This window comes from Orbicella faveolata, unplaced genomic scaffold (assembly GCF_042242905.1).
Source record: "Orbicella faveolata isolate gen_17 unplaced genomic scaffold, um_ofav_v1 contig_2, whole genome shotgun sequence".
Classification (NCBI taxonomy): Eukaryota; Metazoa; Cnidaria; class Anthozoa; order Scleractinia; family Merulinidae; genus Orbicella; species Orbicella faveolata.
This window is the reverse complement of record NW_028301547.1, coordinates 1,269,719-1,295,703: the sequence shown is the minus strand read 5'-3', so window position 1 is coordinate 1,295,703 and position 25,985 is coordinate 1,269,719. Positions and strand designations below refer to the sequence as shown.

The 25,985-nt window shown below is 38.9% G+C and overlaps 1 protein-coding gene and 1 long non-coding RNA gene across 5 annotated transcripts; both read right to left on the bottom strand.

The window, feature by feature from the left end:
* Window positions 1-427: 427 nt before the first annotated feature.
* Window positions 428-25,324, bottom strand: LOC110058334 (uncharacterized). Of its 4 annotated transcripts, none has more exons than XM_089289042.1 (8): window positions 24,725-25,324; window positions 21,519-21,818; window positions 18,840-19,037; window positions 12,824-13,198; window positions 10,413-11,534; window positions 3,607-4,055; window positions 2,177-2,359; window positions 428-1,848 (listed from the first exon to the last, which is right to left on the bottom strand). In XM_089289042.1, exons 1-8 carry the CDS (start codon window positions 24,813-24,815, stop codon window positions 1,684-1,686), a joined length of 2,883 nt encoding a protein of 960 aa, XP_089145168.1. In that variant the 5' UTR covers window positions 24,816-25,324; the 3' UTR covers window positions 428-1,683. The 4 variants fall into 4 exon arrangements, with proteins under 4 accessions (XP_089145168.1, XP_089145169.1, XP_089145170.1 ...); XM_089289043.1 differs by having other exon boundaries at window positions 10,413-11,522; XM_089289044.1 differs by lacking the exon at window positions 18,840-19,037 and having other exon boundaries at window positions 24,725-25,323.
* Window positions 4,365-9,685, bottom strand: LOC149111564 (uncharacterized). The gene is made up of 2 exons (XR_016207064.1): window positions 6,201-9,685; window positions 4,365-5,750 (listed from the first exon to the last, which is right to left on the bottom strand). It is a non-coding gene; the product is annotated as an uncharacterized LOC149111564 (long non-coding RNA).
* Window positions 25,325-25,985: the final 661 nt, after the last annotated feature.

Here is a 25,985-nt window from a genome sequence, read left to right as displayed (position 1 = left end):
TTTTCCCTCGCGGGGTCAGCTTAAGAGCCTTTAAAGTCTCGATAAGTTCTTCTTAACTGTATTCAAAATATTACCATGTCATGAAGTTTTTTGGTAACTTGATTTTTGCCATTATTACTTGAATGTTCTGCGGAAATTATCTTAACATATAAGTGGGTTACCAGTGAACTGACAGAAGGCCGTCCAGGAGGAGTATCAAGACCCGAACGCTTAGCGCTGGTTGCAAACTTTGACTGTGATTGGTTGATATATCACGTACCATAAAGACCTCGTTGATATTAAAACCAATAAACTCGGATGTCTCGACGACCGGCTCGAATCAGTCGCAATGCGCGCGGTTTTGCCTTTTACTGTACGAATATTAAAGCGATAGAATTGAAACACCACCCGGTCACTGTGGACTATAAACAATATACAAAACACTGTATATAACTATTGAATTGTTTAATTAAATTAGCACACACAGGATTTTCGGTCGGTTTACATGTTGATACTACAGCTAATTTATTAACAATGACCTCACCTAAAAAATTATACTACGTCAACCAAAAATAAATATTACAGTAAGGAATACTAAATGTAGAAATGATATCAACTCGGAAAAAAATCCGAGATCCAGATGAGATTAGGGTCGAGGTCATGGGTCGTGGGCCAAATGTTCTTCCGAGTTGATATCAAAAATAAATACACTGGGTTACTTGAATACAGCAGAAAAAAAATTGACGTGAACGTTTCCGAAATTTTTTGCCGTTAACGACAAAAGTCTTTACGATCGGCATTTTGTTTAATACGTCCACCATAAATAAATGAGCCTACTGGAATTATACTGAATTAACCTTTTACGTTCGATTTTTACCTGTGATTATCTTTGTTTTTTGTTGCAGGTTATTTGCTTGTGTTTGTGTTTTTGTTTGCTAATTTGTTTGTTTGTTTGCTTGTTTGTTTGTTTGTTTGTTTGTTTGTTGCCTTTGTTCTTATGGCTTTATTCGAGCTTGGCGTTGGGCCTCACTTATGCAAAGTGTTTGCACCACGACATGATCACGTGAAGAAAATCTCATTTTCAACATGACGATTTTTAAAGCCTCTCAATTTGAAGTACCGGCAAAGAAAATACGAAAATAATTGATAATCTCACAATATAGCTAAGGTCAGACCTAAAACCTAGAACAGCCAAGCGTGATTCATACATACTTACATCCTTTATTATCTTTCCCCATGGGGGCTTTTCGAAGACAGTATGGTACAATCCCTCCCTGTCTGTAGCTGTCTTCGTCTCTACCGCTCCCTAGCTGTGCTGTCGAACTTCTGTAAAGTTTGCTATGCTCGAACATATATATAAGGATGTCTCTTTTCTCTTAAACGTACTTTAGTCCTTAAATGTCAGTTGATTGGTTGGAGTAACGCAAGCTTGATATTCTTTCTACTGGCTGCAATAAACGTCTATAATTTAAGTTAGTTTGGAGATTTGGGTGCCGATCAAGACAGCATCTTTTAGCTCACACTATTTCTCGCTAATTTACATAGAGCAACAAATTTATACACTGTAGACATTGTAGGTAGAAACTATTTGTCGGTCTAATTATTCTCGGGTTTTTCTGTCCAGTTCTTTTCCTATCACTTGGGGGTATCTGAGTGATTGCGATTCCTGTCTCTTGTTCCTTAAAAACGTAAATTGCACAATTGCTAAATGAAGCCCACTCCAGGTGAGTGGCGCACGCTGTCTTCATCTGAAGCATCACTTTTGTTCCAGTCTAGCCACTGAGAGTCTCGCTCTGACTTGTCACCTTCCAGTGTAAGGTAACCTGAGTTACTGGCGCCACTGAGGCCGTGATTATCCGGACTAAATGTCTGTTTAAAGAAAAAAAAAGGCAAATAATGAAGCAGCAATGATTAACAGCTTAGTATGGAAAAAAAAAACCAGCCCTGAAATGTCAGTCATCTGACGGTCTAATCTCAGGTTTCCCCCTTCTGACGAGTTCAAGTAACGTGATTATCAGGCTGTCATGCATAACGATAATGACGATAAGAAGTGTAAAACTGTGTGAATACTTCTTCCATTAGCTGCCTATTTTGAAGGTCGCTAAAGCTGCCTCCCAAAGGCGAATCTAAAGTGAAAAAAATGCCTTCTCTCAGGTCCACTATTTGAAACACACATTACATATAATAGCGAACCCACCGTCAATCCATGACTATTTTTGCTGCCTGCGTTCTCTCCAGGGCCAGTTAACTGGAACATTTCCTTTGTGTTCGAGGACACACTGTACGTGTACATACGGGGCTGCACAGATCTAGAGTGACCACTGTCAACATGCAACACAGGAAAGTTTCTCTGCACACTTCTTAATCTTCTGTTTTGGTACTTTGAGTTGAAAAGCAGATGAAATATGAAATTAGTACTGCTAGTAATCAAGCACTAACAAGAAAAAAAAAACAAGAGACAAAGATGATCACAAGGAAAATCAGAGTAATCTTTCAATTTCCTAACGTTTGTTCACTGGCTGATTGATACCATCTTATTTAATAAAAGGTTTCGTGTAAATTTCTAATGAGTGCCGAAACAAAGTTTAATAAAATGGAACTTCAAAATGGAATGAAATCAGTTGTGCTTGTTACAATCAATTCCCTCAAGGGAGAAATCAGAGTCCAGTCCAGAAAAATACCAATCAAACTGATTACGTGTCCTCTGATTAGTTATTAAATTAGTTATAAATTAGTTATAAATTATTATTATTATTATTATTATTATTATTATTATTAAACTCCGGGCAAACTATCGCAGCATTTCACCGCAACATGTCGCAACATGTCGCGTGTAATTGGCTTCCTTGTTGCGACCTGGTGTGTTGTTGGCTCAAGTTTGAAAATGGGTAAAATTGAGCCAGCAACACCCAACATGTCGCAACACTTCGCAATAATGTGGCCAAACGCACGCAACATGTTGCGTCCAGCAATGTTGCGATATGTTACGTTGAAATGTTGCGATCGTTCGTCCGGGGCTTTACTTGTGCGCGAAAATTGTTAACCAAGGAACAACCAATAAGAAACACCACACAGATCTCTTCAATATGGAATGTTTCGGGTTGAATAAAAGAAAGAGAAATCAAACGCGCGTGTGAAATCGTTTGTAGACTCCACCTCAAGCTAGCCAGTACCATGAGGAAGTAGCAAATCAAACGCGAGCGAGACCAGTGTTACACCTGACGTGCTGTTTACTTATTCGTAACAACACCTTAGTTGCGGCCACGAGGAGGCCGTAGGCGAGGGCCGTTTTAAGGGGCCAAAGGCAAAGTTTTCTTTTTTGATAAGGACCGACCAAGCCAGCATATAACGATTTTGTTTTCGTTTACTCTTGCGTTGTTATTATTTTTTTAACGTTTACACAGCCAAGTCTAGAGTGAACCTAAACCTTTAGTTTCTAGCAAGGGAATGTGAGAGGTCGGTAACTCGGGGTCTGTATCGTGAAAAACTGCCCACGTAATAAGCCAATCAAATACTAGGATTCAGGATTCCGGATTCCGGACCGCTGAGATGCTTGGGAAAAAGATAATGGGTTATATTTGTTTTTTTTAAGGTTATGATGACCAAAGCCTTAAACTAAAGACTTACCACGACGACTAATAATGCGATCAGTAAAATTACAATCACAGGCATGGTTGCAATAAGGACAATTTTCCATTTCTCTAACCCGGACTCTGCCTCAGGCTTCTCTGTTGTGCTCGTAGTTGGCGTGGGACCAGCGATCTGTCTCACACTAACTCCAGTGATAGTGAAATTTGAACCTCCTTCTCCCTTCTGTATTGCATCTTTCAGTGTGTCCTCGTCAACATTCGTTGTTGCCTTTAGGTAAACTGTAAAATCGAATTTTACGCTTCCCTCCGTAAAGTTACTCACTTCTACTTTAATGAAGTTTTCTTTATATGATTTCTTGAGGACTAACGTTAAATGGTTTTCCAGATCGCTGGAGAGTCGTTTGTACGCAGTTGTACTGCTGTTGGTATAGTCATTGTCCCATGGTCTATCTATTGACCCACTTCCTTTAAATTCCTTGGAGTCCTCTGTTAGAGCATGTGAAAGGAAAAAGAAACTCTCATCAATAAGAGACTCTTGAGGAACTTAGTGCAGGTCAGGGATTCTCTGATTCGCCCTCAAGAGGGCCATATAGCTTAAAAAATATTCAGTTAATTTTTCCCTTAACAGGATCATATTAATACCACAGATTTGAATCATGTTGGATATATACTTCTCAAACTCATTAAAAATTCAGCAAGTTAAAACAAAGAAAATCACAACCGTGAAGGAGGTTTGGATACCCGGTCTTAATTAGCATAGATTTTGACGATTTTACTTCTCCGTTTACTCCTTAGTTTTTGTTTCGATTGAGAAGACATATCAAACACTCGAGGCAGTGTTTCAACGGCTATCCAAACACTTCGAATTTCGTCAAAAATACTCCGCTGCGCGTCGTATTTACAACTCTCTTCTCGGTGTTTGGATGTCCCGATGAAACACTGTCTCTCGTGTTTGATATATTACGTTACACATCCGAGGTATGGATGGATGGATGTCATGTCTCGATAAGATCAAACTCGCATATAATAATTAATACTAATAATAATACTAATACTAATACTAATACTAATACTAATAATAATAATAATAATAATAATAATATCAATAATGATAATAATAAAGATTTCATAACGCTGTTTTCCTAAAGTTACAATACAGGGAACTTCTAAAAAATATCTAAAAATTAAAAACATTAGTCTAAAATAGATTGCAAAAAGGCTTTTTTAAAAAGAAAAGTTTTGAGTCTATTTTTAAAGACGCACACAGACGAACTATTTCTTATTTCACATGGTAGAGCATTCCATGGTATTTCCCATAAGTAAAATCTTGAAAATAATACGTTGATTCACCCGAAGCCAATGAAGATTAACTGAAAAGGAACGGGAGTAATGTGATCATGCTTTGTTGTAAGTGTCATGAGGCAAGCAGCGGCATTCTGGACGCGTTGTAACCTTTTTATAGTGCAGTTTGGTAGGCCAAACAGAAGGGCATTGCAGTGCTCCAACTTTGAAGATACAAAAATATAAACAAGTAGTTCAGTGGTGGTTGGTGTAAGTACTACACGTTCTAAAAGCAAATGGGATATTCTAAAACGCCGATTTTTTGGCAATAATCAGCCACTTCAGTGAAATTTTTACCAGGTGCGGTCGAAAGCGAAGTAAGGCTGGCAATATTTCTAAAGAAGAAGTTAAATTTTGCAACAAAGTCACTTCCTATGGTAAAATTTACCTCAAGAGAGCATGATTTCTTTCAAACGCAGGTGAAAAGAAAAACTTGCACTACACATGCTACGGCACATGGAAATTTCCATGTACCTTCCTACACCACACATGTTAAGGTACATGGAAATTTCCATGTACCTTCCTACACCACACATGTTAAGGTACATGGAAATTTCCTTGTACGTTCACCCAATCCCTGTACCTTTGTGCATTACTCTGTAAAGGTACATGGAAATTTCATTCTACCTTAAGATGACACATAAAATGTATGAGGCATATTTATACAGCTCTTAAATCGTTCCCTGTTATGAACGTGTCAGATAGCCCTTAAACGAAATTTAGTGAGTGAGAAGAGGCAGATGCTTCGAAAATATACGATATCACACAAAATTTATTGTAAGATACACAACACCCTGTCACGGTCTTAGCAAGACAGCTTTTTTTGGAAGATTCATGGACCTAGAAATTAAAGAAACAACACATGTCAATATATCGTAAAACAATGTTCTGAAATCTTTTAACGTTTCGAAGAGTTCGATTTAGTCTCTGTTTGCTTCGTGTTCACTGTGTTTATCTTGGGCTGCATGTCTGGATTTCAGCATTCAACGACTCAATATTTGTAAACTGCTTACTCAGAATACGCCATCTCCTTTATATATTTACATGTAATCGGTCTCAAAACGTTTTTTCACTTTAAGATATTTTTTTAGCTTGATATGAAGGGAATGATTAGGTTTTCAATGCAACATGTACGTTTTCGAAAATTACAGAAATAGCGCACTTTTGGATAATAAATGACCCGAGTACTGACCCACAAAGATACTTGACACGTTCATGGGCTCATTCCGCGACTATTTTAATTCTAGTCATATAACACTTAACAAGGCAAAATGAATATTTTTTTTTTACCTGTAAATTGATGAACTGTGAACTGTAGCATGTTCACGGACTGTCCTAACGCCGAGTTTCGATATACAACCCCCGGGATACAACCTCACTTGCTGGCAGTCCCACAACAATTAATGGTGTACCGCTTCTGCCGTTTGCCCTGACCTGCTTCCTTACAGCTTATAAGGCTACCAGCTCACGTCTATTTTCACCGCAAGAATACGTTTGTTTCGTCATACTAATAAGCCAGTTCAATATTTAGCCGGGACAGCACTACGATTCTCAAAAATATAGCTCATAAGATGAAATTCGACCGTTAAACAGCACAGCGGAAATGAAAGCAGCTTGTCTGACAGTTTCGTTTCCGAAACCGCAATGATAGGTTAATTTCTGCGGTTATTACTGAAAAGCATCCGGCTGACCCGGATCGGATGTTACTAAAACTGGGAACGGGGAACGGGGAACGGGGAACGGGGAACGGGGAACGGGGAACGGGGAACGGGGAACGGGGAACGGGGAACGGGGAACCGGGAACGGGAGTTTGGGAACGAGTGTACAGCGGTGATCCGCCTAAGAATTCGACATGGCGGACGAAGGAAAAGAAAAGGGAACAATTTGGGGAAATGCGAGGAAGTTTTTTTATGGCTGTAAATGTGAGTTTCTACCGTCTGTGTTTTAATAGATCTTTAACAGCATGAGAAGAGCATTTGAAGAAGAAACGCTTTAATGCTAAAGAGATCCTAACCGTCGCGTTACATGATACAACTGACTAAGGACGCATAAATTACGACATACTTATTCATGCTTTTATTCACTCATGCACATTCTTGTACGTGCATTCTTGTACATTTTATACATAAATTAGCACATTATCACAGGCTGTGCCCCCAGATCATGTGCCCAGTACGTTCTTGTAAGAGCAGAGTCCGATTGGCACTCTGATAAACAAAGGATGAAATGGCGCCCGGGGGGGAAATCGAATCGGTATTATCACAAGCTACGTCCCCATTCGGTCAGGCCACAGTCGTTCTTAAATAGAATTTCAAGCCTTCATAGTCTTCTCATATCTTCTCACTCTGTGCGCGAGTTCTCATGTCAATATTTAAAATAGCAACACGCAATAGGATATCGAGGACAAGTGACATAACACATGACCATCTTTTAACGTGGATCGACCGCTGTCTTCGCATTCGGCAACTAGCATGGCGGCCTTTCGGAGATCGGCAAGTCAGCTGGCAAATCAGGTGAGCAGCAGATAAATGCCCTGGGGCCTGGCCGCTTTGTTCAAGACAAAATATACGAAGAAATGAGCAAGGAACATTCCACAATAATGCTAATGTTGGTAAAAGATGACCGCGGAAAAGCGACTGCGTGACACTCGGTATGTTTTCAGATGACATGTTGTCACGTATCAGACGAAAAACAGTGTGCATTTTGTACCCGGTCTGCAGTCTGCAGTCTGTATTTTATGCTGACCTATTGTGAAAGCACGTGATAATACCGATTCGATTTTCTGCCCAGGCGCTATTTTATGCTTTGTTTAGCCCAGTACTATATTGGACTCTAGGGCATATCCGGTAGAAACCCACGTTTACAACCGTAAGACTTCCTCACATTTCTGTTCCCTTTTCTTTTCCTTTGTCCTCCATGTTGAATTCTTAGGCGGGTTACCGCTGTACACTCGTTCCCAGACTCCCGTTCCCGGTTCTCCGTTCCCCGTTCCCCGTTCCCCGTTCCCCGTTCCCCGTTCCCAGTTTTAGTAACATCCACCCGGATCCCGCTGATTCTAATTTAGAACTCTGCGAATCCGAACAAAACCAACACTTTTCTCAAAATAACACTTTCTCTAAAGTGTAGCGTTTTGCTTTTCTCTGTTTTTGGAGAAATGTAAAATAAAAATTAGTTATTTTTAACACATACGCAACTTGCGCTCAAATAAACCGGGCACTTATTTGCATCCCATTGAATAAGAACTAATGATATATGCCTCGTTATTCAAAGCACACCGACACATGTAAATGAATGAAGCTGCTCCTAATTACTAAGCCTTTACGGAAACCTGAACAATAGCACGCCCAAAATGTCAGTGAGATAATGTTACTGCGGTTTAACGGAATCACGTATTGCAATCCGCCAAAAGGGTCAAAAGGGCAAAGAACGACTAGAGCGGGAGCTTCGAGGAAGAAGGTCTGCTCTATTTTGGTTTTTACAATGGGACCTACGCAGACGTACTGCCGAGTTTAGGAGACAAAACATTTGTGTATAAGTAAGTGGAATGAATCGCGCCCGATCTCCTGAAATCTATTATTGACCGAGATTATCAGTGAGATAAAGCATGGCGTTTACGCGGCGAACGGCAAAGGTGAAACTTTTGCCGTCTGTCTTGGCTGTTTGTGCTTTTTATAGATTTGTATTTGAGGATATATAGATTTGTATTTGAGGTGAAAATTAGAAGTCGTTTTGCTATTTTTGTGTGATATATTTAAAGAAAAGATTACAAAATCTGCAAAATCAAAGAGGCAATTTTTTTGCCGTTTGCCGTAAACGTCGAATTGTAGTTACCTGGGGCCGCGGTGAGGTCTCCTAAAAGGGTTTCAACGGTCAATATTGTCGAAAAGCATAATATATTAATTAATCTTTCTGCTACGCGTATTGGTCATTTTAACAGTAGGACTCGATATAATTTAAGTAATCACTACGCTGTAGATCAATTTTTAAAAAAAACTATAATATTTTAGTACTGCTTCTAGTCTCCTTCGCAGCCCCAAACGGCTCCGAAGGTGACTAGCTCTGGTTAAAAGGTCGTTCAAAGGAAGTGGCACCCGGGAAGTGGTATCTTCCAGTTTGACTTTATTTTTGTTAGCGAATCTGAACTTTTTCCAACAGAACTAGTCTTTTTAACCTTTCGAAGGAGATGGCTTTACCTCATTTTGAAATGGTAACTGAAATATTTCGATAGTGAATAGATCATTAGATTAATTGTTACTTGAACCAAAATAATGCTCAAGAGCTAGGGAACTAGAGTTAAGTGTATGTATAACCATCTGCGTGGATGTATTTTGTTTCTTTAATTTCCAGGTCCATGTCTCGTTCAAAGAGAGAAGAGTACTATTGTTCTATATTGATCACGACGCATCTTTCCGTTGGTTAATTAAAACTATTTAATTTTTCAGTAATTTTCAAGCTGTAGTTAGATTTTATATTTCCCAAGATTTACTTGAGCAATTGATTATCAGATGGGGAAATGCTTGTTTATGTGTACCACAAGGTACACGGAAATTTCCATGTACGTTTTGCTATGTGTAGTCATAAGGTAGGTGGAAATTTCCATGTACCTTGCCATGTGTTTCGTTGTAGGGTACATGTAAATTTCCATGTACCTTGTCATGTGTTTCGTTGCAAGGTACATGGAAATTTCCATGTACCTTGTCATGTGTTTCGTTGCAAGGTACATGTAAATTTCCATGTACCTTGCCATGTGTTTCGTTGCAAGGTACATGGAAATTTCCGTGTACCTTGCAACGAAACACATGAAAAGGTACATGGAAATTTACATGTACGTCGCCATGTGTTTCGTTGCAAGGTACATGGAAATTTCCATGTTCGTTGCCTTATGTTTTGTAAAAGGTACATGGAAATTTCCATGTACCTTGCCAGATGTTTCGTAGAAGAAGAAAATTGGCAGAGATTACCTCAATTACCGATAAATTTGCCAATCGTTTTTTAAAACTGGCAAAATTAACAAAATACGCGTTTTTTTATGCCAAGAGAAAGCTGCCTCTTACAACCTTTTTACCAAAAATAAACATTTAGGCTTACTTTTTACCATATTTGTTGCCTTCCTTGCAGAAAACTCCTCTTTTAAGCTGATTCTTGCAACTATATCTTGGCAAAAATCTTAACTTTTCGTGACATTTTTACCATAGCTGTCTTCAAAGCTCCGGTCCTGGTAAAGTTTTCAGTTATTTACCCATTTCTTACCAGCTAACATTTTCAATTCTCATGGCAAAATAGTGCCAAAATATTTACCACTCTGGCAAAAAAAAATAGCCAAAAAGGGCATATTATACCAGATTTGTTAATTTTATCGGGAAAAAAGCCGATTTCCTTTATTTGTTTCAGAAATTGCGTTTTATAATATCCCGTTTGTTTTTAGAACGTGTTAGTCTTCCTCATGTAACATATATGGTGCTGTTTTCTAGAGTTTGCTATATGTTCATTAATTATCCTTACCTGTTGACGGTGTTGTGGACGGTCCCGTCGTTGATTGCGCAGGAGTTGTAGTCGAGGATGGCAACAAAATTTTTGATGATGGAGATCGTGATAATGATACTGATGGAGAAAGAGATAAAGATTGAGATGGTGACGGTGATGATGTTAAAGACGGAGCTGCAGATAATAATGCTGATAGTGACGAAGATGGAAAAGATGATGGTGATGACGTTGACGATGCTCGTGGGGATGGTGATGGAGATGCTAATGCTGTTGATTGAGAAGGTGCTGACGGTGATGAAGATGGTGAAGGGGATGGAGGTAGAGGTGATATTGATGATACTGACTGTGATGATGGTAATGCAGATGTTGCTTGAGGGGGAGGTACGGACGTTGAAGGAGATGAAGGTGGAGATGGTAATGCTGTTGGTGATTGAGAGGGAGCCACTGACGGTGATGGAGGTGGAGATCGTAATGCTGATGTTGATTGAGGAGGAGGTGTTGGAAGTGATGGAGATAAAGATAGTAATGCTGATGTCGACTGAGGAGGTGTTGACAGTGATGGAGATGGAGATGGAGATGTAGATGGAGATGGTAATGTTGATGTTGATTGAGGAGGAGGTGTTGACGTTGATGGAGATGGTAATGTTGATGTTGATTGAGGAGGAGGTGTTGTCGTTGATGGAGATTGTAATGTTGATGTTGATTGAGGAGGAGGTGTTGACGTTGATGGAGATGGTAATGTTGATGTTGATTGAGGAGGAGGTGTTGTCGTTGATGGAGATTGTAATGTTGATGTTGATTGAGGAGGAGGTGTTGACGTTGATGGAGATGGTAATGTTGATGTTGATTGAGGAGGAGGTGTTGTCGTTGATGGAGATTGTAATGTTGATGTTGATTGAGGAGGAGGTGTTGACGTTGATGGAGATGGTAATGTTGATGTTGATTGAGGAGGAGGTGTTGACGGTGACAGAGATGGTGATGTTGATGCAGATTGAGGAGGAGGTATTGACGTTGATGGAGATGGAGATGGTGATATTGATGTTGATTCAGGAGGAGGTGTTGACGGTGACGGAGATGTAGATGGAGATGGAGATGAAGATGATGGTGGCGCGGATGCTGATACTGATGATAACACTGATGCTGATGGAAAAATAAATAAATAAATAAATAAATAAATAAGTAAATAACAAAAGAATAAATAAATGAATACATAATAAATAACTTTATTTTAAGTTTTGATGAGTAATATCTTTGAGATCGATTTTGTAATAAAACCTAGCGATGAAAAATCACGTTTCGACCTCTCCGAGGTCATTTTCAAGTGCGAGTAAAAATAAATAAAATAGGCGCAAATATGTTTCTGACAATAAAAATATACTTAAGAATATCACGAACGGTAGAATGCAATAAAATGTGTAAGATAAGTGGTAAAATATTTATGAAGTTAAAAAGGGGACTAAACAAAAAATTAAGCGCGAATTGAATCACACTGTCAGTTCAGTGTTTGTTTTAGTTCTTTGATAAAGAGAAAAAATAATAAGACAGTCCAATTTGTTCTGAAACTTCCTTAAATTTCAAAACTTTGCTCCTTCCTATCATGTTGCTCTATTAGGCAGTTTCCAACGGCCGATCCTTTGTGTTCCTTAATTCGTTGGTGTAGGTGTCACCAAGTATTGTTTATACTAAAGTGTCAAATGTATTTGCACTTTTTTCTAATAGGAAGCACTGTAAGTAAAAAAAGTAAATATTAGAAATAGAACATAAATTATTTAGAATCCCAACTGGGGAAGGTTGATCAGTTGACTTTTTACAGATCACGCGGTCGAGGAGTTGAACTCGGGACTACTGAGAAGAAATCCAGATAGCGGTAGGGTAAAGGATTTGAACCAGGGACCTCCATACCGGATTTCAAATCCACTGCCCTAAGCCGCTCTGCCAAGCCGCCTCCTTGATCTATAGAAATTAAGATAGAGATGGAGATAGAGATACTGACACTGATGGTAATAAAGATAGAGATGGTGAAAACAGCAGCAGCGTAAAAAAAATAAAAAAAAAATACACCGCGGTCGGAAAGGGTGGGTTGCATCACCTGACTAAGTTGTAGCACGTATTGTGCTTTCTACCTGAAGAAGTTAAAAATTGCAGGGGAGCATGGACACGGAAGTGGGGAGGGCGCGAGGGTTTGAGAGGGGAGGGAAGAGACCAGTTCCCAGATTCAGCCGAAGTAGAGCAGTATCTGGCACTGAGATGTAAAAAATTCAACAAGTGGCTGGAGCCTACACAAAAACAACCTCAACCCAGACAACTTTTCAGTCTATGACGTTCTACAACAAATTGTACCGTAGTAACAGATCGATCTTGATTAAAGGCCATAGAGAAAAGCTAAAATGTAAAAATAGCAGTAAGGCCACCTTGGACGCTATTGATACCTGTAACAGTAGCCGTTGGAGATGGAGTACTTGAAGTGGATTGCTGATCAGTTGCATTGATGCTGACGTTTCCAAGAATAGTGTATCCCAGTTCTGATCCATTACCAGCTTCCAGAGCCTGAACTATATCATCCACTGTCGCATTCGACGATTCCTGTACCACGATATCAAAATCCACGACCACGCTTCCATTTGCTAGCTTTTTAACCTCAACACGTTCAAAACCAAACAGCTTCTTACTTAAGAATTCCCCTACTGTTTGGCTAAAATTTGTTGCAAATCTTTGGAATTCTGCTGAACTGGAGTCGCTGTAACAAGGTTCATACGTTTCGTTCACCGTCATCCTTGCTTCGAATTTCTTTGTAGTCGATGGTCCTAAAAGAGCGATAACAGTCATTATTAAAACCTGGATCACTGGATAATGCAATGCAAGAGTTTTCATTGGCTAAACCATCATAGTACGCGCCATTATATATGGGTTATTGACCAAGCTTGTTCGGTCAAGATGGCTGGATATTGACTCCGTCTCAGTCTATAAACTCGCAAAAAAAGAATTTGGCCAATATCCAGCCATCTTGACCGAACAAGCTTGGTCAATAAAAATTTGGAAATTTGGAAATCTTGGGAAATTTTTCTTGCAGGACACGGCGGGTAGTCCCGAGCGGGCAAGATAGCTCCATCTTGCCCGCTCGGGTAGCAAATAACAGCGCAGGATTTGACTCATCTTGCCCGCTCGCGGAGCTAGCCATAAAATAAACCATGCTCTACAATGATGGTACAATCATGAAGGTATTAGCGTTCCGCCGGTACGTGTGATATTTGTGTGGGATTTCCCACACTTTGTCAACGCCAGCGACATTTAGTTATTTATTCATTTATTTGTCCACGAGAGCAAAGCGTTTGTCACGTGGTTTCTACTTGGCGTGTAGACTGGGTTCCACTAGGAAAAGGTTGAGTGTTTTTGTGCGGCGGCCATCAGTGTGATTACTCTTACCGGGTGTTGTTTTTTGGCGAATTTTGACTTGTTTCTGAGATTCGAAGGGAGTCCTAGACCTTAGGTCTTAGTGTTTTTAGACAGTCGCTGCCATATTTATTTTTGACGCGCCATTTATTATAAGGTGGGTAAACATTCGCTTTCTGTATACGCGCGAAATTCTTGGATGAATAGGACAATCAATCAATCATACAACAATCATACAAAGTTCCAGTTCTCGGACAGAACTTTCTGCAATTACATATTTAAATTATGCGACATTGAAATTCTTTCGATCAGCTGAAAATGCCGACAATTTCTGCGGAAAATGAATTCTAGTAAACAATAAATTTAAACATTGTACATGTCGCGCCGCGCAGTCTGCAACTGTCGGAAGAAAATTTACAGTTGATTGACTTCATTACTTTCAACTCCCGTCTGTTGCTAAAATCAGCACATTTATATCAACAACTGCAGTTTTACGGACAGATATAACATAACGACAAAGCCCAGTATTTTCCTGTGTATTTATGGTTAGCAAGTTGAGGTCCTCTCGACTGAGTGATAAACCGTGATTTCTTGATACGTTGCGTGACGGTGCTGTTTCCGTAGACTCACAAGTTTAAAAGGACTAAATATTTGCAGTGGCCTTCAAACTTCACGCTAAACATTTTCACATTTATTGGTCATGATTAACCACAAAAGCTCATTTCTAGAAGTATAATTTACAAACAGTTTTCTCAGCTGGAAGCACGAATATTAGCTGACATTTGCAACCGGAGCTGATTTATCGTAAACAAACTCCGTGCAACCAGCGACCGATTCGAATATTTCCGCTGATGAATAAAAGTAGACAACATTTCTATTACCGTTCCTTGGTTCAGGCTTACTCTTATGGCTTTAGAGTACTTTTCCGAACAATTTCGACTGGATACAGACTGAACTATTCATGAGGGAGAAGGGGGAGCTACGGCTACCTGAACTATTTGTCTCCACTGGAACTAATCAACGAATCCCAGGACAAATGTAGTCAATGAAATAAAACTGTTCCCACAGTAAACATCCCCAAGCCAACGCCATTCAAAAGTTGTGTTCGGGAACATTAATTGTCCCAGTTATGTAGCAGGTCATCTGGTATCCCGACGAAACAGGCCACGTTATTGTTTATTGTACGGCCCAGAGTCACAACCAAAAACTAAACCGTCTCGTCTGCACTTGCTTTTCGATGATGTCATTTGTTTTCGCCCCTGCTGCTGCCTAACATGCACAAACTGTGTTTACTTCAATGACTCTTTCCATGAAACTCCACCCCCCCCCCCCCCCAATAACTTGGGGCTAAATATATGTCTGCTGACCTTTTTGTTGTTGTTGTTTTTTTTTTTGTTTTTGGCTGGGTTTTAGTATACGTTGTGAAACAACGGTTATACGGGATTTTACCAAGGTAACAAAAATGGCACACGGAGGAAAACCATTTTTCCTTTTCGGTTACATATTAATGACAAACGGAGAAACGTGATTTGCTCGTAATACCTTGGACATCAAAACACCAATGCAACTTACCACATTAAATGTCAAGGGCGCTGCATGTGATCTTTTTTATGTATCCATGGGTATTAACCACGGGAAATTTACCTCCGGAAATATTGGTCATACTCACTAAATGCAGTTTCCTGTGGTAAAAGGGCCTTTTTCCACGGTAAAGAGTTCCATGTAACCGAACCCTAAGCGAGCGAATTTCCTAGAAACTAAAGTCCAAACATGTTTCTCATGTAACCGTTTTTCGTCTGCAGCTTGGGATCTTATAACCAGGCCTCTACAGTATCTTTACTCGACGTTCATCACTACAACACGACAAAATGTATAGATGTTTACTGTAAAGCTACAATTTCTCTGATTTATCCATAGCGCATCAACTTTTATTTGACAGAAATCCCACACAAGTTCGCATTGCGAACCTTTTTTTTTGGTTCGTACTCAGTTTTGTTTTAGTTTAGTTTTCTATATTTTAGGGGCGTTTTTAATACTGAACAATTATTCCACTCGCGTTTGTTGGATATGAGATGGTTAAAGCGCTGGTTATCTACCATCTCATATTCAACGCGCGCTCGTGGAATAATAGTTAATTATAACACCCAACATTGTATCATCGAAAGACTATTATCTAGATCATATAGTCTCTTAAGCTAGTTTCCGAATGGCCAAAGATGTTTTGTAACCGTTTTGGGTTGACATTCCTGAATAAACTATTGAAATATAACGGTTGGCTTGTTTGAGATTTGATCCAACAAGCACAGGTAAAGATACAGAACAACGCTTTTTAATTTACAAGACATGTTTTGTTTCGTCACCAGTCACAAAACGCGTGTGTAAAATTTGAATGCTAAAATGAAGATTTGTGATAGAAGGCGTTACATTTAAAATGGAATAACGTTTAATTTTTTTCTTGAAGTTGTCCTTATTCTTTTTCGGTTTCTTGGCAAATGTTATCTTAACAATCTTTGGTTCAGTGATCAATTTGCTTGTAATACCAGTTGCTACCGGCTCAAGGTGAAGGATCATGCGATGGTAGAAAAAGGCCATATGGCTTAAAGAATATTCAGTTAATTTTTCCCTCAACAACATGATATTAATACCACAGATTCGAATCATGTTGGTTGTATACGTTACACATCCGAGGTATGCATGGATGTCATATCTCCGCAAACTAACAAATAATAACAGGAGCCATAATCAGGGACGGAGACCGTAAGTCTCGGGATTCGCGCGCACCTATGATATGGGACAATTTTTCTATTTTTAGAACAAATTGCGCCATCCTGACGTCATATATCCGCGCGGATTCACGCACATGTCAGGAGCTCTCGCGTGGATGTTGTCACGTTGCGTGATCAAATGGTGAGAGTTGAGAGATTCTCTTGCGTATTTTTCACAGCGATGGCAGGGAATAAGGCAGGGAATACGAACCAGGGCGCTTATATGTAGTTTTATGCTCTGAGCTAACGGAAAAGGTGGGTTTTTCAAGGTCGAAAACAAGACTTCAATCTCGCGCTGGGAATGAATAATAAGATCTGCTCTCGCTAGTTGTAAGCTTACGCGTATGCTTAAGAATATAGCAAGAAAACTCTCTACTCTGGTATCGAGTTAATTTGTGAGTTTCTCAGACAATGTTTAATCATAACCAAAACCTGTTTTGATGGTTTCTTATTGTCTCTGCTTGTTTGGTGAGTTTGCAAAAGTTTTTGAAAGGAAAGTCTGACGCGTACAATTAGCTCATTTGCATAGTGCAGCTCGTGCACTTTCAAGTCCGAGTCGGTGTTTTCAATTGTCAACAAATCTTGACAAAGATTTCTTTCGTTATCTTTTGCGCTGAGATGCTGCAACAAATTTCACGAATGCAAAAAAGGCTACTAACATCATGTGTGTTTCTTCAACATAAGCATAGTGAAGTTTTACACTGCGAAAATGAAAATAGACAAGGAGTTTTGATAACTCGATCAACAAAATCGAAATCGTTATTCCAAGTTGATTAAAGAAAGCGTCATCGTAACTTTGCTGATTGTTTCTGCTTTATTCACAGATTTTCAGCTTAGCTTTTAATATGTTCTGAAACATTTATCAATCTTAAACGTATTTAAAAACCATAGAGCTATTGTTTGAGTTCGATGTACGCTTTCACACGAAAGTGCGGCGGAAGTACAATTTGTCATGTTTAGTGACTGTACAAAACACGCATCGGCGGGCGCTCTCATTCATCGACAACAGAGAATTTACTGGATTTTTACACGAATAAAACTGAGCACTATCTACGGACGTACAGTTATTAAGCCTCGATGAAACATCAAGCGTTGCTTACAATTCAAGCGAAACTCAAACTAGCAATTATTGTGTTTTACTTTTCGGTCGCGAGAGACTGACAAATTCCTCGCAAGCGTGTGGCAAGAGGAGCTATGAAACTATGAAGTCCTGAAGCTCTGCTATATCTAAATATATCCACCTAGTTTTTTGCTGTGTAATGGAAAAGCTGTTAATCTTCAACATAAGTGAAATTTAAAGTGGAGTAATGTACAACTCATGTAAAAGAAGCATCAGTCGGAACACAACTTGGTCAGCGATATATATAAGCTTACAGCGGAACATACCTAAATTCGACACTGTCTTACTTCACTCAAACTGGAGCAGCTTACGACGAAAATACTGAAGCAAAATTCCAACAGACGTAAACGCGTTGAGTTGTGGGGCAAAAACATGAAACATTTCGGGAATTTCGGACGCCATTTCCCCCGCGCGACATCCGCAAAAATCCTCGCAGCATGTACGCGCGTGTGCCGCAGGTGATGGCGCAATTTGTTCTAAAAATAGAATTATTGTCCCATATCATGGGGACAACCCCAATACTAGAAATGGCGCGCGCTTACGGTCTCCGTCCCTGATTATGGCTCCTGATAATAATAATAATAATAATAATAATAATAATAATAATAATAGTAATAGTAATAATAAACATATCAATAATGATGTCAATTAAGATTTCATAGCGCCAGTCTCCTGAAGTTCAAAGGCGCTTTACAATACAGAGAAAATCTAAAACAATATCCGAAAATTAAAAACATTAGTCTAAAATAAATTGCAAAAAGGCTTTTTTGAAAAGAAAGTTTTGAGTCTATTTTTGAAGACGGACACAGAGGCGAACTATTTCTTATTTCAAGTGGTGGAGCATTCCATAATGTTTCTTATAAATAAAATCTTGAAAATAATACGTTGATTCACCCGAAGCCAATGAAGATTAAAAAGAACGGGAGTAATGTGATCATGCTTTGTTGTACATGTAAGTGTGATTAGGCAAGCAGCGGCATTCTGGATGCGTTGTAACCTTTTTATAGTACAGTTTGGTAGGCCAAACAGTAGGGCATTACAGTGATCCAGCTTTGAAGATACAAAAATATGAACGAGTAGTTCAGTGGTGGTCGGTGTAAGGTACTTCCTGACGTAACATATATATTGCTGTTTTCTAGCGTTGGTTATATGTTCATTAATTATCATTACCTGTTGACGGTGTCGTGGGCGGTCCCGTAGTTGGTGATGCTGATAGTGACGAAGATGGAAACGATGATGGGGATGATGTTGACGATGCTGGTGGGCATAGAGATGGAGATGTAGATGGTGGTGTTGATCCTGATCCTGCTGGGGACGAAGATGGAGGTGGTGGTGAAGATGATGGTGGCGCGGATTTTGACATTGATGCTGATGGAAAAATAAATAAATAAATAAATAAATAAATAAACAAATAAATAAATAATAAAAGAATAAATAAATAAATAAATGATAAATAACTTTATTTTAAGTCTTGATGAGTAATTTCTCTGAGATCGACTATGCAATAAAAGCTAACGACAACAAATCATGTTTCGACCTCTCCGAGGTCACTTTCAAGTGCGAGTAAAATTAAATAAAATAAGCGTAAATGTGTTTTCCTGTTCTCCCAGAGGAGAGCTAGGAATTAGTAGTAAATGTGTTTCTAACATTAAAAATATAGTTAAGAATATCACAAACGGTAAAATGCAATACAATGTGTAAGATAAGTAGTAAAAATATTTACGAAGTCGAAAAGGAGACTAAACAAAAAATTTGGCTCGAATTGAATCACACTGTTCAGTGTTGGTTTTAATTCATTGATAAAAAAAAAAAAGAAATAATAAGACAGTTCCATTTGTTCTGAAACTTCCTTGGGCAGTTTCCAACGGCCGATCCTTTGTGTTCTTTAATTCGTTGGTGGTGTCACCAAATATTGTTTATATTAAAGTGTCAAATGTATTTAGCACTTTTTACTAATAGGAAGCACTGTAAGTAAAAAAGTAAACATTGGAAATAGAACAGAAATTATTTAGGGGAAGGTTGATCAGTTGACTTTTTACAGATCGCGCGGTCGAGGAGTTGAACTCGGGACTACTGAGAAGAAATCCAGATAGCGGTAGGGTGAAGGATTTGAACCAGGGACCTCCATGCCGGATTTCAAATCCACTACCCAAATCCACTACCCTAAGCCACTCTGCCACGCCGCCTCCTTGATGTAGCAATAGAAATTGAGATAGAGATGGAGATAGAGATACTGACGCTAATGGTAATAAAGATAGAGATGGTGGAGACAACAGTAGCGTTACTGTAATAGAGATAAAATCGTAAAACATACACCGCGGTCGGAAAGGGTGGGTTGCATCACCTGTCTAAGTTGTAGCGCGTATTGTGCTTTCTACCTGAAGAAGTTACAAATTGCAGGGGAGCATGGACACGGAAGTGGGGAGGGGACAAGGGTTTGAGAGGGGAGGGAAGAGGCCAGTTCCCAGATTCAGCCGAAGTAGAGCAGTATGTGGCACTGAGATGTAAAAAATGCAACAAGCGGCAGGAGCCTACACAAAAACAACCTCAACCCAGACAACTTTTCAGTCTATGACGTTCTACAACAAATTCTACCAGGATGTTATGACAGAGATTCTTACGTCTTATCGTGTTAACAGATCGATCTTGATTAAAGGCCATCGAGAAAAACTAAAATGTAAAAATAGCAGTAAGGCCAACTTGGACGCTATTGATACCTGTAACAATCTACCATCTCATATTCAACGCGCCCTCGTGGAATAATAGTTAATTATAACACCCAACATTGTATCATCAAAAGACTATTATCTAGATCATATAGTCTCTTAAGCTAGTTTCCGAATGGCCAAAGATGTTTTGTAACCGTTTTGGGTTGACATTCCTGAATAAACTATTGAAATAACACAGTTGGCTTGTTTGCGATTTGATTCAACAAGCACAGGTAAAGATACAGAACAACGCTTTCTAGTTTACAAGACATGTTTCGGAAAATTGTCCTTCGTCGCCAGTCACAAAACGCGTCTGTAAAGTTTGAATGCTAAAATAAAGATTTGTGATAGTGGGCGTTACATTTAAAATGGAATAACATTTGATTTTTTTTCTTGAACTTGTCTTTATTCTTTTTCGGTTTCTTAGCAAACGTCATCTTAACAATCTTTGGTTCAGTGATCAATTTGCTTGTAATACGGGTTGCTACCGGCTCAAGGTGAAGGATCATACAATGATAGAAAAAGGCCAACTGGCTTAAAAAATATTCAGTTAATTTTTCCCTCAATGCAACAGGATGATATTAATACCACAGATTTGAATCATGTTGGATGTATACGTTACACATCCGAGGTATGCATGGATGTCATGTCTCCGCAAACTCACAAATAATAACAATAATAATAATAGTAAAGATTTCATAGCGCCAGTATCCTAAAGTTCAAAGGCGCTTTACAATACAGAGAAAATCTAAAAAGTATCTAAAAATTAAAAACATTAGTCTAAAATTTCAAATGGTGGAGCATTCCATAGTGTTTCTTATAAGTAAAATCTTGAAAATAATACGTTGATTCACCCGAAGCCAATGAAGATTAAAAAGAACGGGAGTAATGTGATCATGCTTTGCTGTAAGTGTGATTAGGCAAGCAGCGGCATTCTGGACGCGTTGTAACCTTTTTATAGTACAGTTTGGTAGGTCAAACAGTAGGGCATTGCAGTAGTGATCCAACTTTGAAGATACAAAAATATGAACGAGTAGTTCAGTGGTGGTCGGTGTAAGGTACTTCCTCATGTAACATTCCTGACGTAACATATATATTGCTGTTTTCTAGAGTTTGCTATATGTTCATTAATTATTATTACCTGTTGACGGTGTTGTGGACGGTCCCGTCGTTGATTGCACAGGATTTGTAGTCGAGGATGGCAACAAAATTTTTGATGATGGAGATGGTGACGGTGATGATGTTAAAGAAGGAGCTGCAGATGGTGATGCTGATAGTGACGAAGATGGAAAAGATGATGGTGATGATGTTGACGATGCTGGTGGGGATGGAGTTGGAGATGTAGATGGTGGTGCTGATCCTAATCCTACTGGGGACGAAGATGTAGGTGGTGGTGAAGATGATGGTGGCGCGGACGCCGACACTGATGATACCACTGATGCTGATGGAAAAATAAATAAATAAATAAATAATAAATAAATAACTTTATCTTAAGTGTTGATGAGTAATTTCTTTGAGATCGATTTTGCAATAAAAACTAACGATAAAAAACCACGTTTCGACCTCTCCGAGGTCATTTTCAAGTGCGAATAAAAATAAATAAAATAACCGTAAATATGGTTCTAACAATAAAAATATAGTTAAGAATATCACGAACGGTAGAATGCAATAAAATGCGTAAGATAAGTGGTAAAAGTATTTACGAAGTTAACAAGAGGACTAAACAAAAAATTTAGCGCGAATTGAATCACACTGTCTGTTCAGTGTTGGTTTTAGTTCTTTGATAAAGAGAAAAAATAATAAGACAGTCCAATTTGTTCTGAAACTTCCTTAAAATTTTAAAACTTTGCTCTTTCCTATCATGTTGCTCTCTTAGGCGGTTTTCAACTGCCGATCCTTTGTGTTCTTTAATTCGTTGGTGTAGGTGTCAGCAAGTATCGTTTATATTAAAGTGTTAAATGTATTTAGCACTTTTTACTAATAGGAAGCACTGAAAGTAAAAAGTACATATTGGAAATAGAACAGAAATTATATAGAATCCCAACTGGGGGAAGGTTGATCAGTTGACTTTTTACACAGATCGCACCGTGGAAGAGTTGAACTCGGGACTACTAAGAAGAAATCCAGATAGCGGTAGGGTAAAGGATTTGAACCAGGGACCTCCAGATTTCAAATCCATCTGCCTCCTTGATGTAGAAATAGAAATTAAGATAGAGATGGAGATACAGATACTGACGCTGATGGTAATAAAGATAGAGATGGTGAAGACAACAGTAGCGTTACTGTAATAGAGAAAAAATCGTAAAAAATACACCGCGGTCGGAAAGTCAACTAATAAAGGGACAAATATTATCGCGCGAAAATGAGAGTATATAAAATTTGTACGAAGTATCTTTTAGGCTCACCTAAAGTTGCCCGAAATTTCGGCCATTTTCGACCGCTCAGAGAGTCCAAAATAATGATGTGGTAATGTTTCGAAGAAAAACGAACGCCTACTTCGGCAAATGTCATGGTTGTTAATCTTTTCGGATAACTTTAACACTGTGGAAAGATAAAGGTAAACGGCCGCCCTTGATCTTTTGGTACTGCCCGATTTTCTCTGACAATGACACTATTATCTTGATCATATAGTCTCTTAAGCTAGTTCCCGAATGGACAAAGATGTTTTGTAACCGTTTTGGGTTGAAATTCCTGAATAAACTATTGAAATTATACAATTGGCTCGTTTAAGATTTGATCCAACAAGCACAGATTGAGTGTGTGTTTTGGTTGGTTGATTTGACGTTCAGATGAAGTACACCGCTTTTTAGTTTACACTGAAGACATGTTTCGCAAAATTGTCCTTCGTCGCCAGTCACAAAACGCGTGTGTAAAATTTGAATGCTAAAATAGAGATTTGTGATAGTGTACCTTCCTTGAGCCAGTGTTTATTCGTTTTCGGTTTCTTAGCAAACGTCATCTTAACAGTCTTTGGTTCAGTGATCAATTTGCTTGTAATACCGGATGTTACCGGCTCAAGGTGAAGGATCATACAATGGTAGAAAAAAGAAAATCGTAAAGTGATCTAATACAGAAGTGATAATATTCTTTCCAATACAACAGAATACACCTGCAGGCTATATTCCCATACTTTCAGTCTGCGACAGTCAGCGGGCAGTTAATTAGAATAAAATACAAAGGAAATTAATTCATTCACGGTAAGGTGGTTTTCAGCCAAAATAAACACTCGAGAAAGCAGTCACTGCTAGACATGAATGGACACAGCACCGTGAGGTGCATAAGTTTTGTTCATTGTATTAGTAAGGAGTTTCAAACAACCAAAATGGTCACGTCGACGGTAATGTCTATTTTTAAAAAAAGAAAATTATAGTTTTCGTATGAGTCTCGTGATAATGAAGATTCATTTAGTTTTTTATCACTGGGTCATTACGGCCAGAGCTATTCCAATACCGAAGTATCTATATAAGAGAGAGGTCTAGTCGTAAAAGGAATTTAACTTCGTCTTTGAGGTTCGCGTTCTCGCGTATCGCAACCTATCGCAGATTTTGGTCCTTACTCGTCGCTGGAATTTTGCGGAGAACGGCCGGCATAGAAATGTTCCAACTCATTTTAAAGTGTTCTTTAAATCTTTTGTTTTCATTAGCGACCTTGTCGTTGCTGTTCTTGCGCTGTGAAGTTAAGTGAACGACCTCGGCGACGCATTCTTCTTTGCTGAAATGGTTATTTCACTTCCTTATTGGCAGTAAGTTATGCTAATTGTGTAATTTGGCCTTAGTGAAGGATTCGAGAATGTGGGAAGTAATACTTACATATATCAAATAATTCATATATTTGGCGACTATGTTAAAGATACTCTGCCAGCCTGCCTGGTATTTCTAATAACATGTCTTTATCTTTAAACAGTCAGTTCAAATCATCCCTCATTCTCGGTATTGTCCAATCGGTTAATAACTTTAAGGAAACAAATCACGGATAAATAGTCATTTGATCTATTCTCTTCACACAGCTATCATTTCACCACGATAAATAATTTGGAATTGACCTTTGACGCTTGTTTTGATGCGCCATAGAGGCCAGCTTCTGCCCTGTTGTGTTCATTGATCAGAATCTAATTACAGTTTGAGATTTTGTGCAAGCTTTTGCTGAAACCTTAATGGAACATCTGAACATCTGATCAGCAAATTGAAAAGACGACGAAACTCCTTACTAGCTACGTTAGCCAGAAAAGGAAAGGCAAAGCATCGAGATTACAGGAACGAAACTAGTTGAAAGTGTGAGCAATGGAGCACAAGCATACTCCGTGCTCGCAAGCAACTTCCTGCGGAAACAGACGTTAACTTAGTTTACCTTCCGATACTTGAGAAGCTACAACGACAACCAAGAAAGATGTGGCCCCAAACATCACGGAAAGAATGGAGCAAAGCTTGATCGGATCCATTTTACGTTGCTGAGAAGACTTCACGTCCTTTGAAGTTCTTTCCTCGTCGCAGCGCAGTTCCCAGGTACCCTCGGGGCTGAAACAGGAAGCTTAACAGTCTTCAATAAGCGATGAGCAAATTCCCGAAGCGGATCACTGGAGTTGTCGCAAACTTTTCCAGCCGGTAAAAAGCAAATAACATATAACTGTTGTACGAGCTCGAGTTATCCCCCGTGGATTCCTTCTCTTGCCACTTCAGGAGACCTGGTACGGAAATGAGTCATGAAAATTGAAACCAGAAACAGAAAAAATCATGTATATTTATCTTGTGTCTGGTGCGTGATTGCATTGATTGGTGCGGCTGATAACATGATTAAGGACTGCTTTGTTTTGTTGAATACGTCTACATAGCCGCATATAAACAAACTGCACAATGGCGTCTGCAGTTGGCGACTACACTGAACGCATTCCATAGGACCAGGTCGACAAAATTTTGGCTGACCGAGGAAAAGGCTACATTTAGCTATAGGACACTTTATCATTTTTTTTTTTTTTTTTTTTTTGTAATTTTTATTTTTTTTTCAACATTTTGGGTTATAATACATACAATACAACACAAGACATAACACTAGTTACAATACTTACAATACGTCATAACTACAATAGATTACATACAACAAATTATAATTACTAATCGTAGCCTAATTATACCTAAAGAATATACAATGCGTTGTTTACAATAGTGCAGCTACCCAAATACAGAAAAAAAAAAAACAAAAAAAAAACAAAGGACACTTTATCATGTCGAATCAACGATCACTCAGTTATGAGAAAGAAAACTCTGTCTAATGTATTAAACGTCGGATCAAACTCTTTTGACCAGAGCCGTTCAAGCGTGATTCGCGTGAGTGACAGCTATTTTACTAACAAGCTCAGTGGTAATGGAAATTGGGTGTATTAATTAATTTGCAGTGCCAAATTACCATTAGTTCAACCTCGTTCCCAGGGTCTCTTCCCTGGCTTTGGGGTGGGGCGTCCCGCGGAGCATCAAATGTTATTGCTTTAACTATTTACCGATTATTATGTGCTGGGTGAAAATGTCGCGAGAGAAGAGTAAAACGGAAATATTAAGACGGGAAGCGTGAGCACATGTCATCGATGTCAGAAGGATCGAAATCTACGAAATCACAT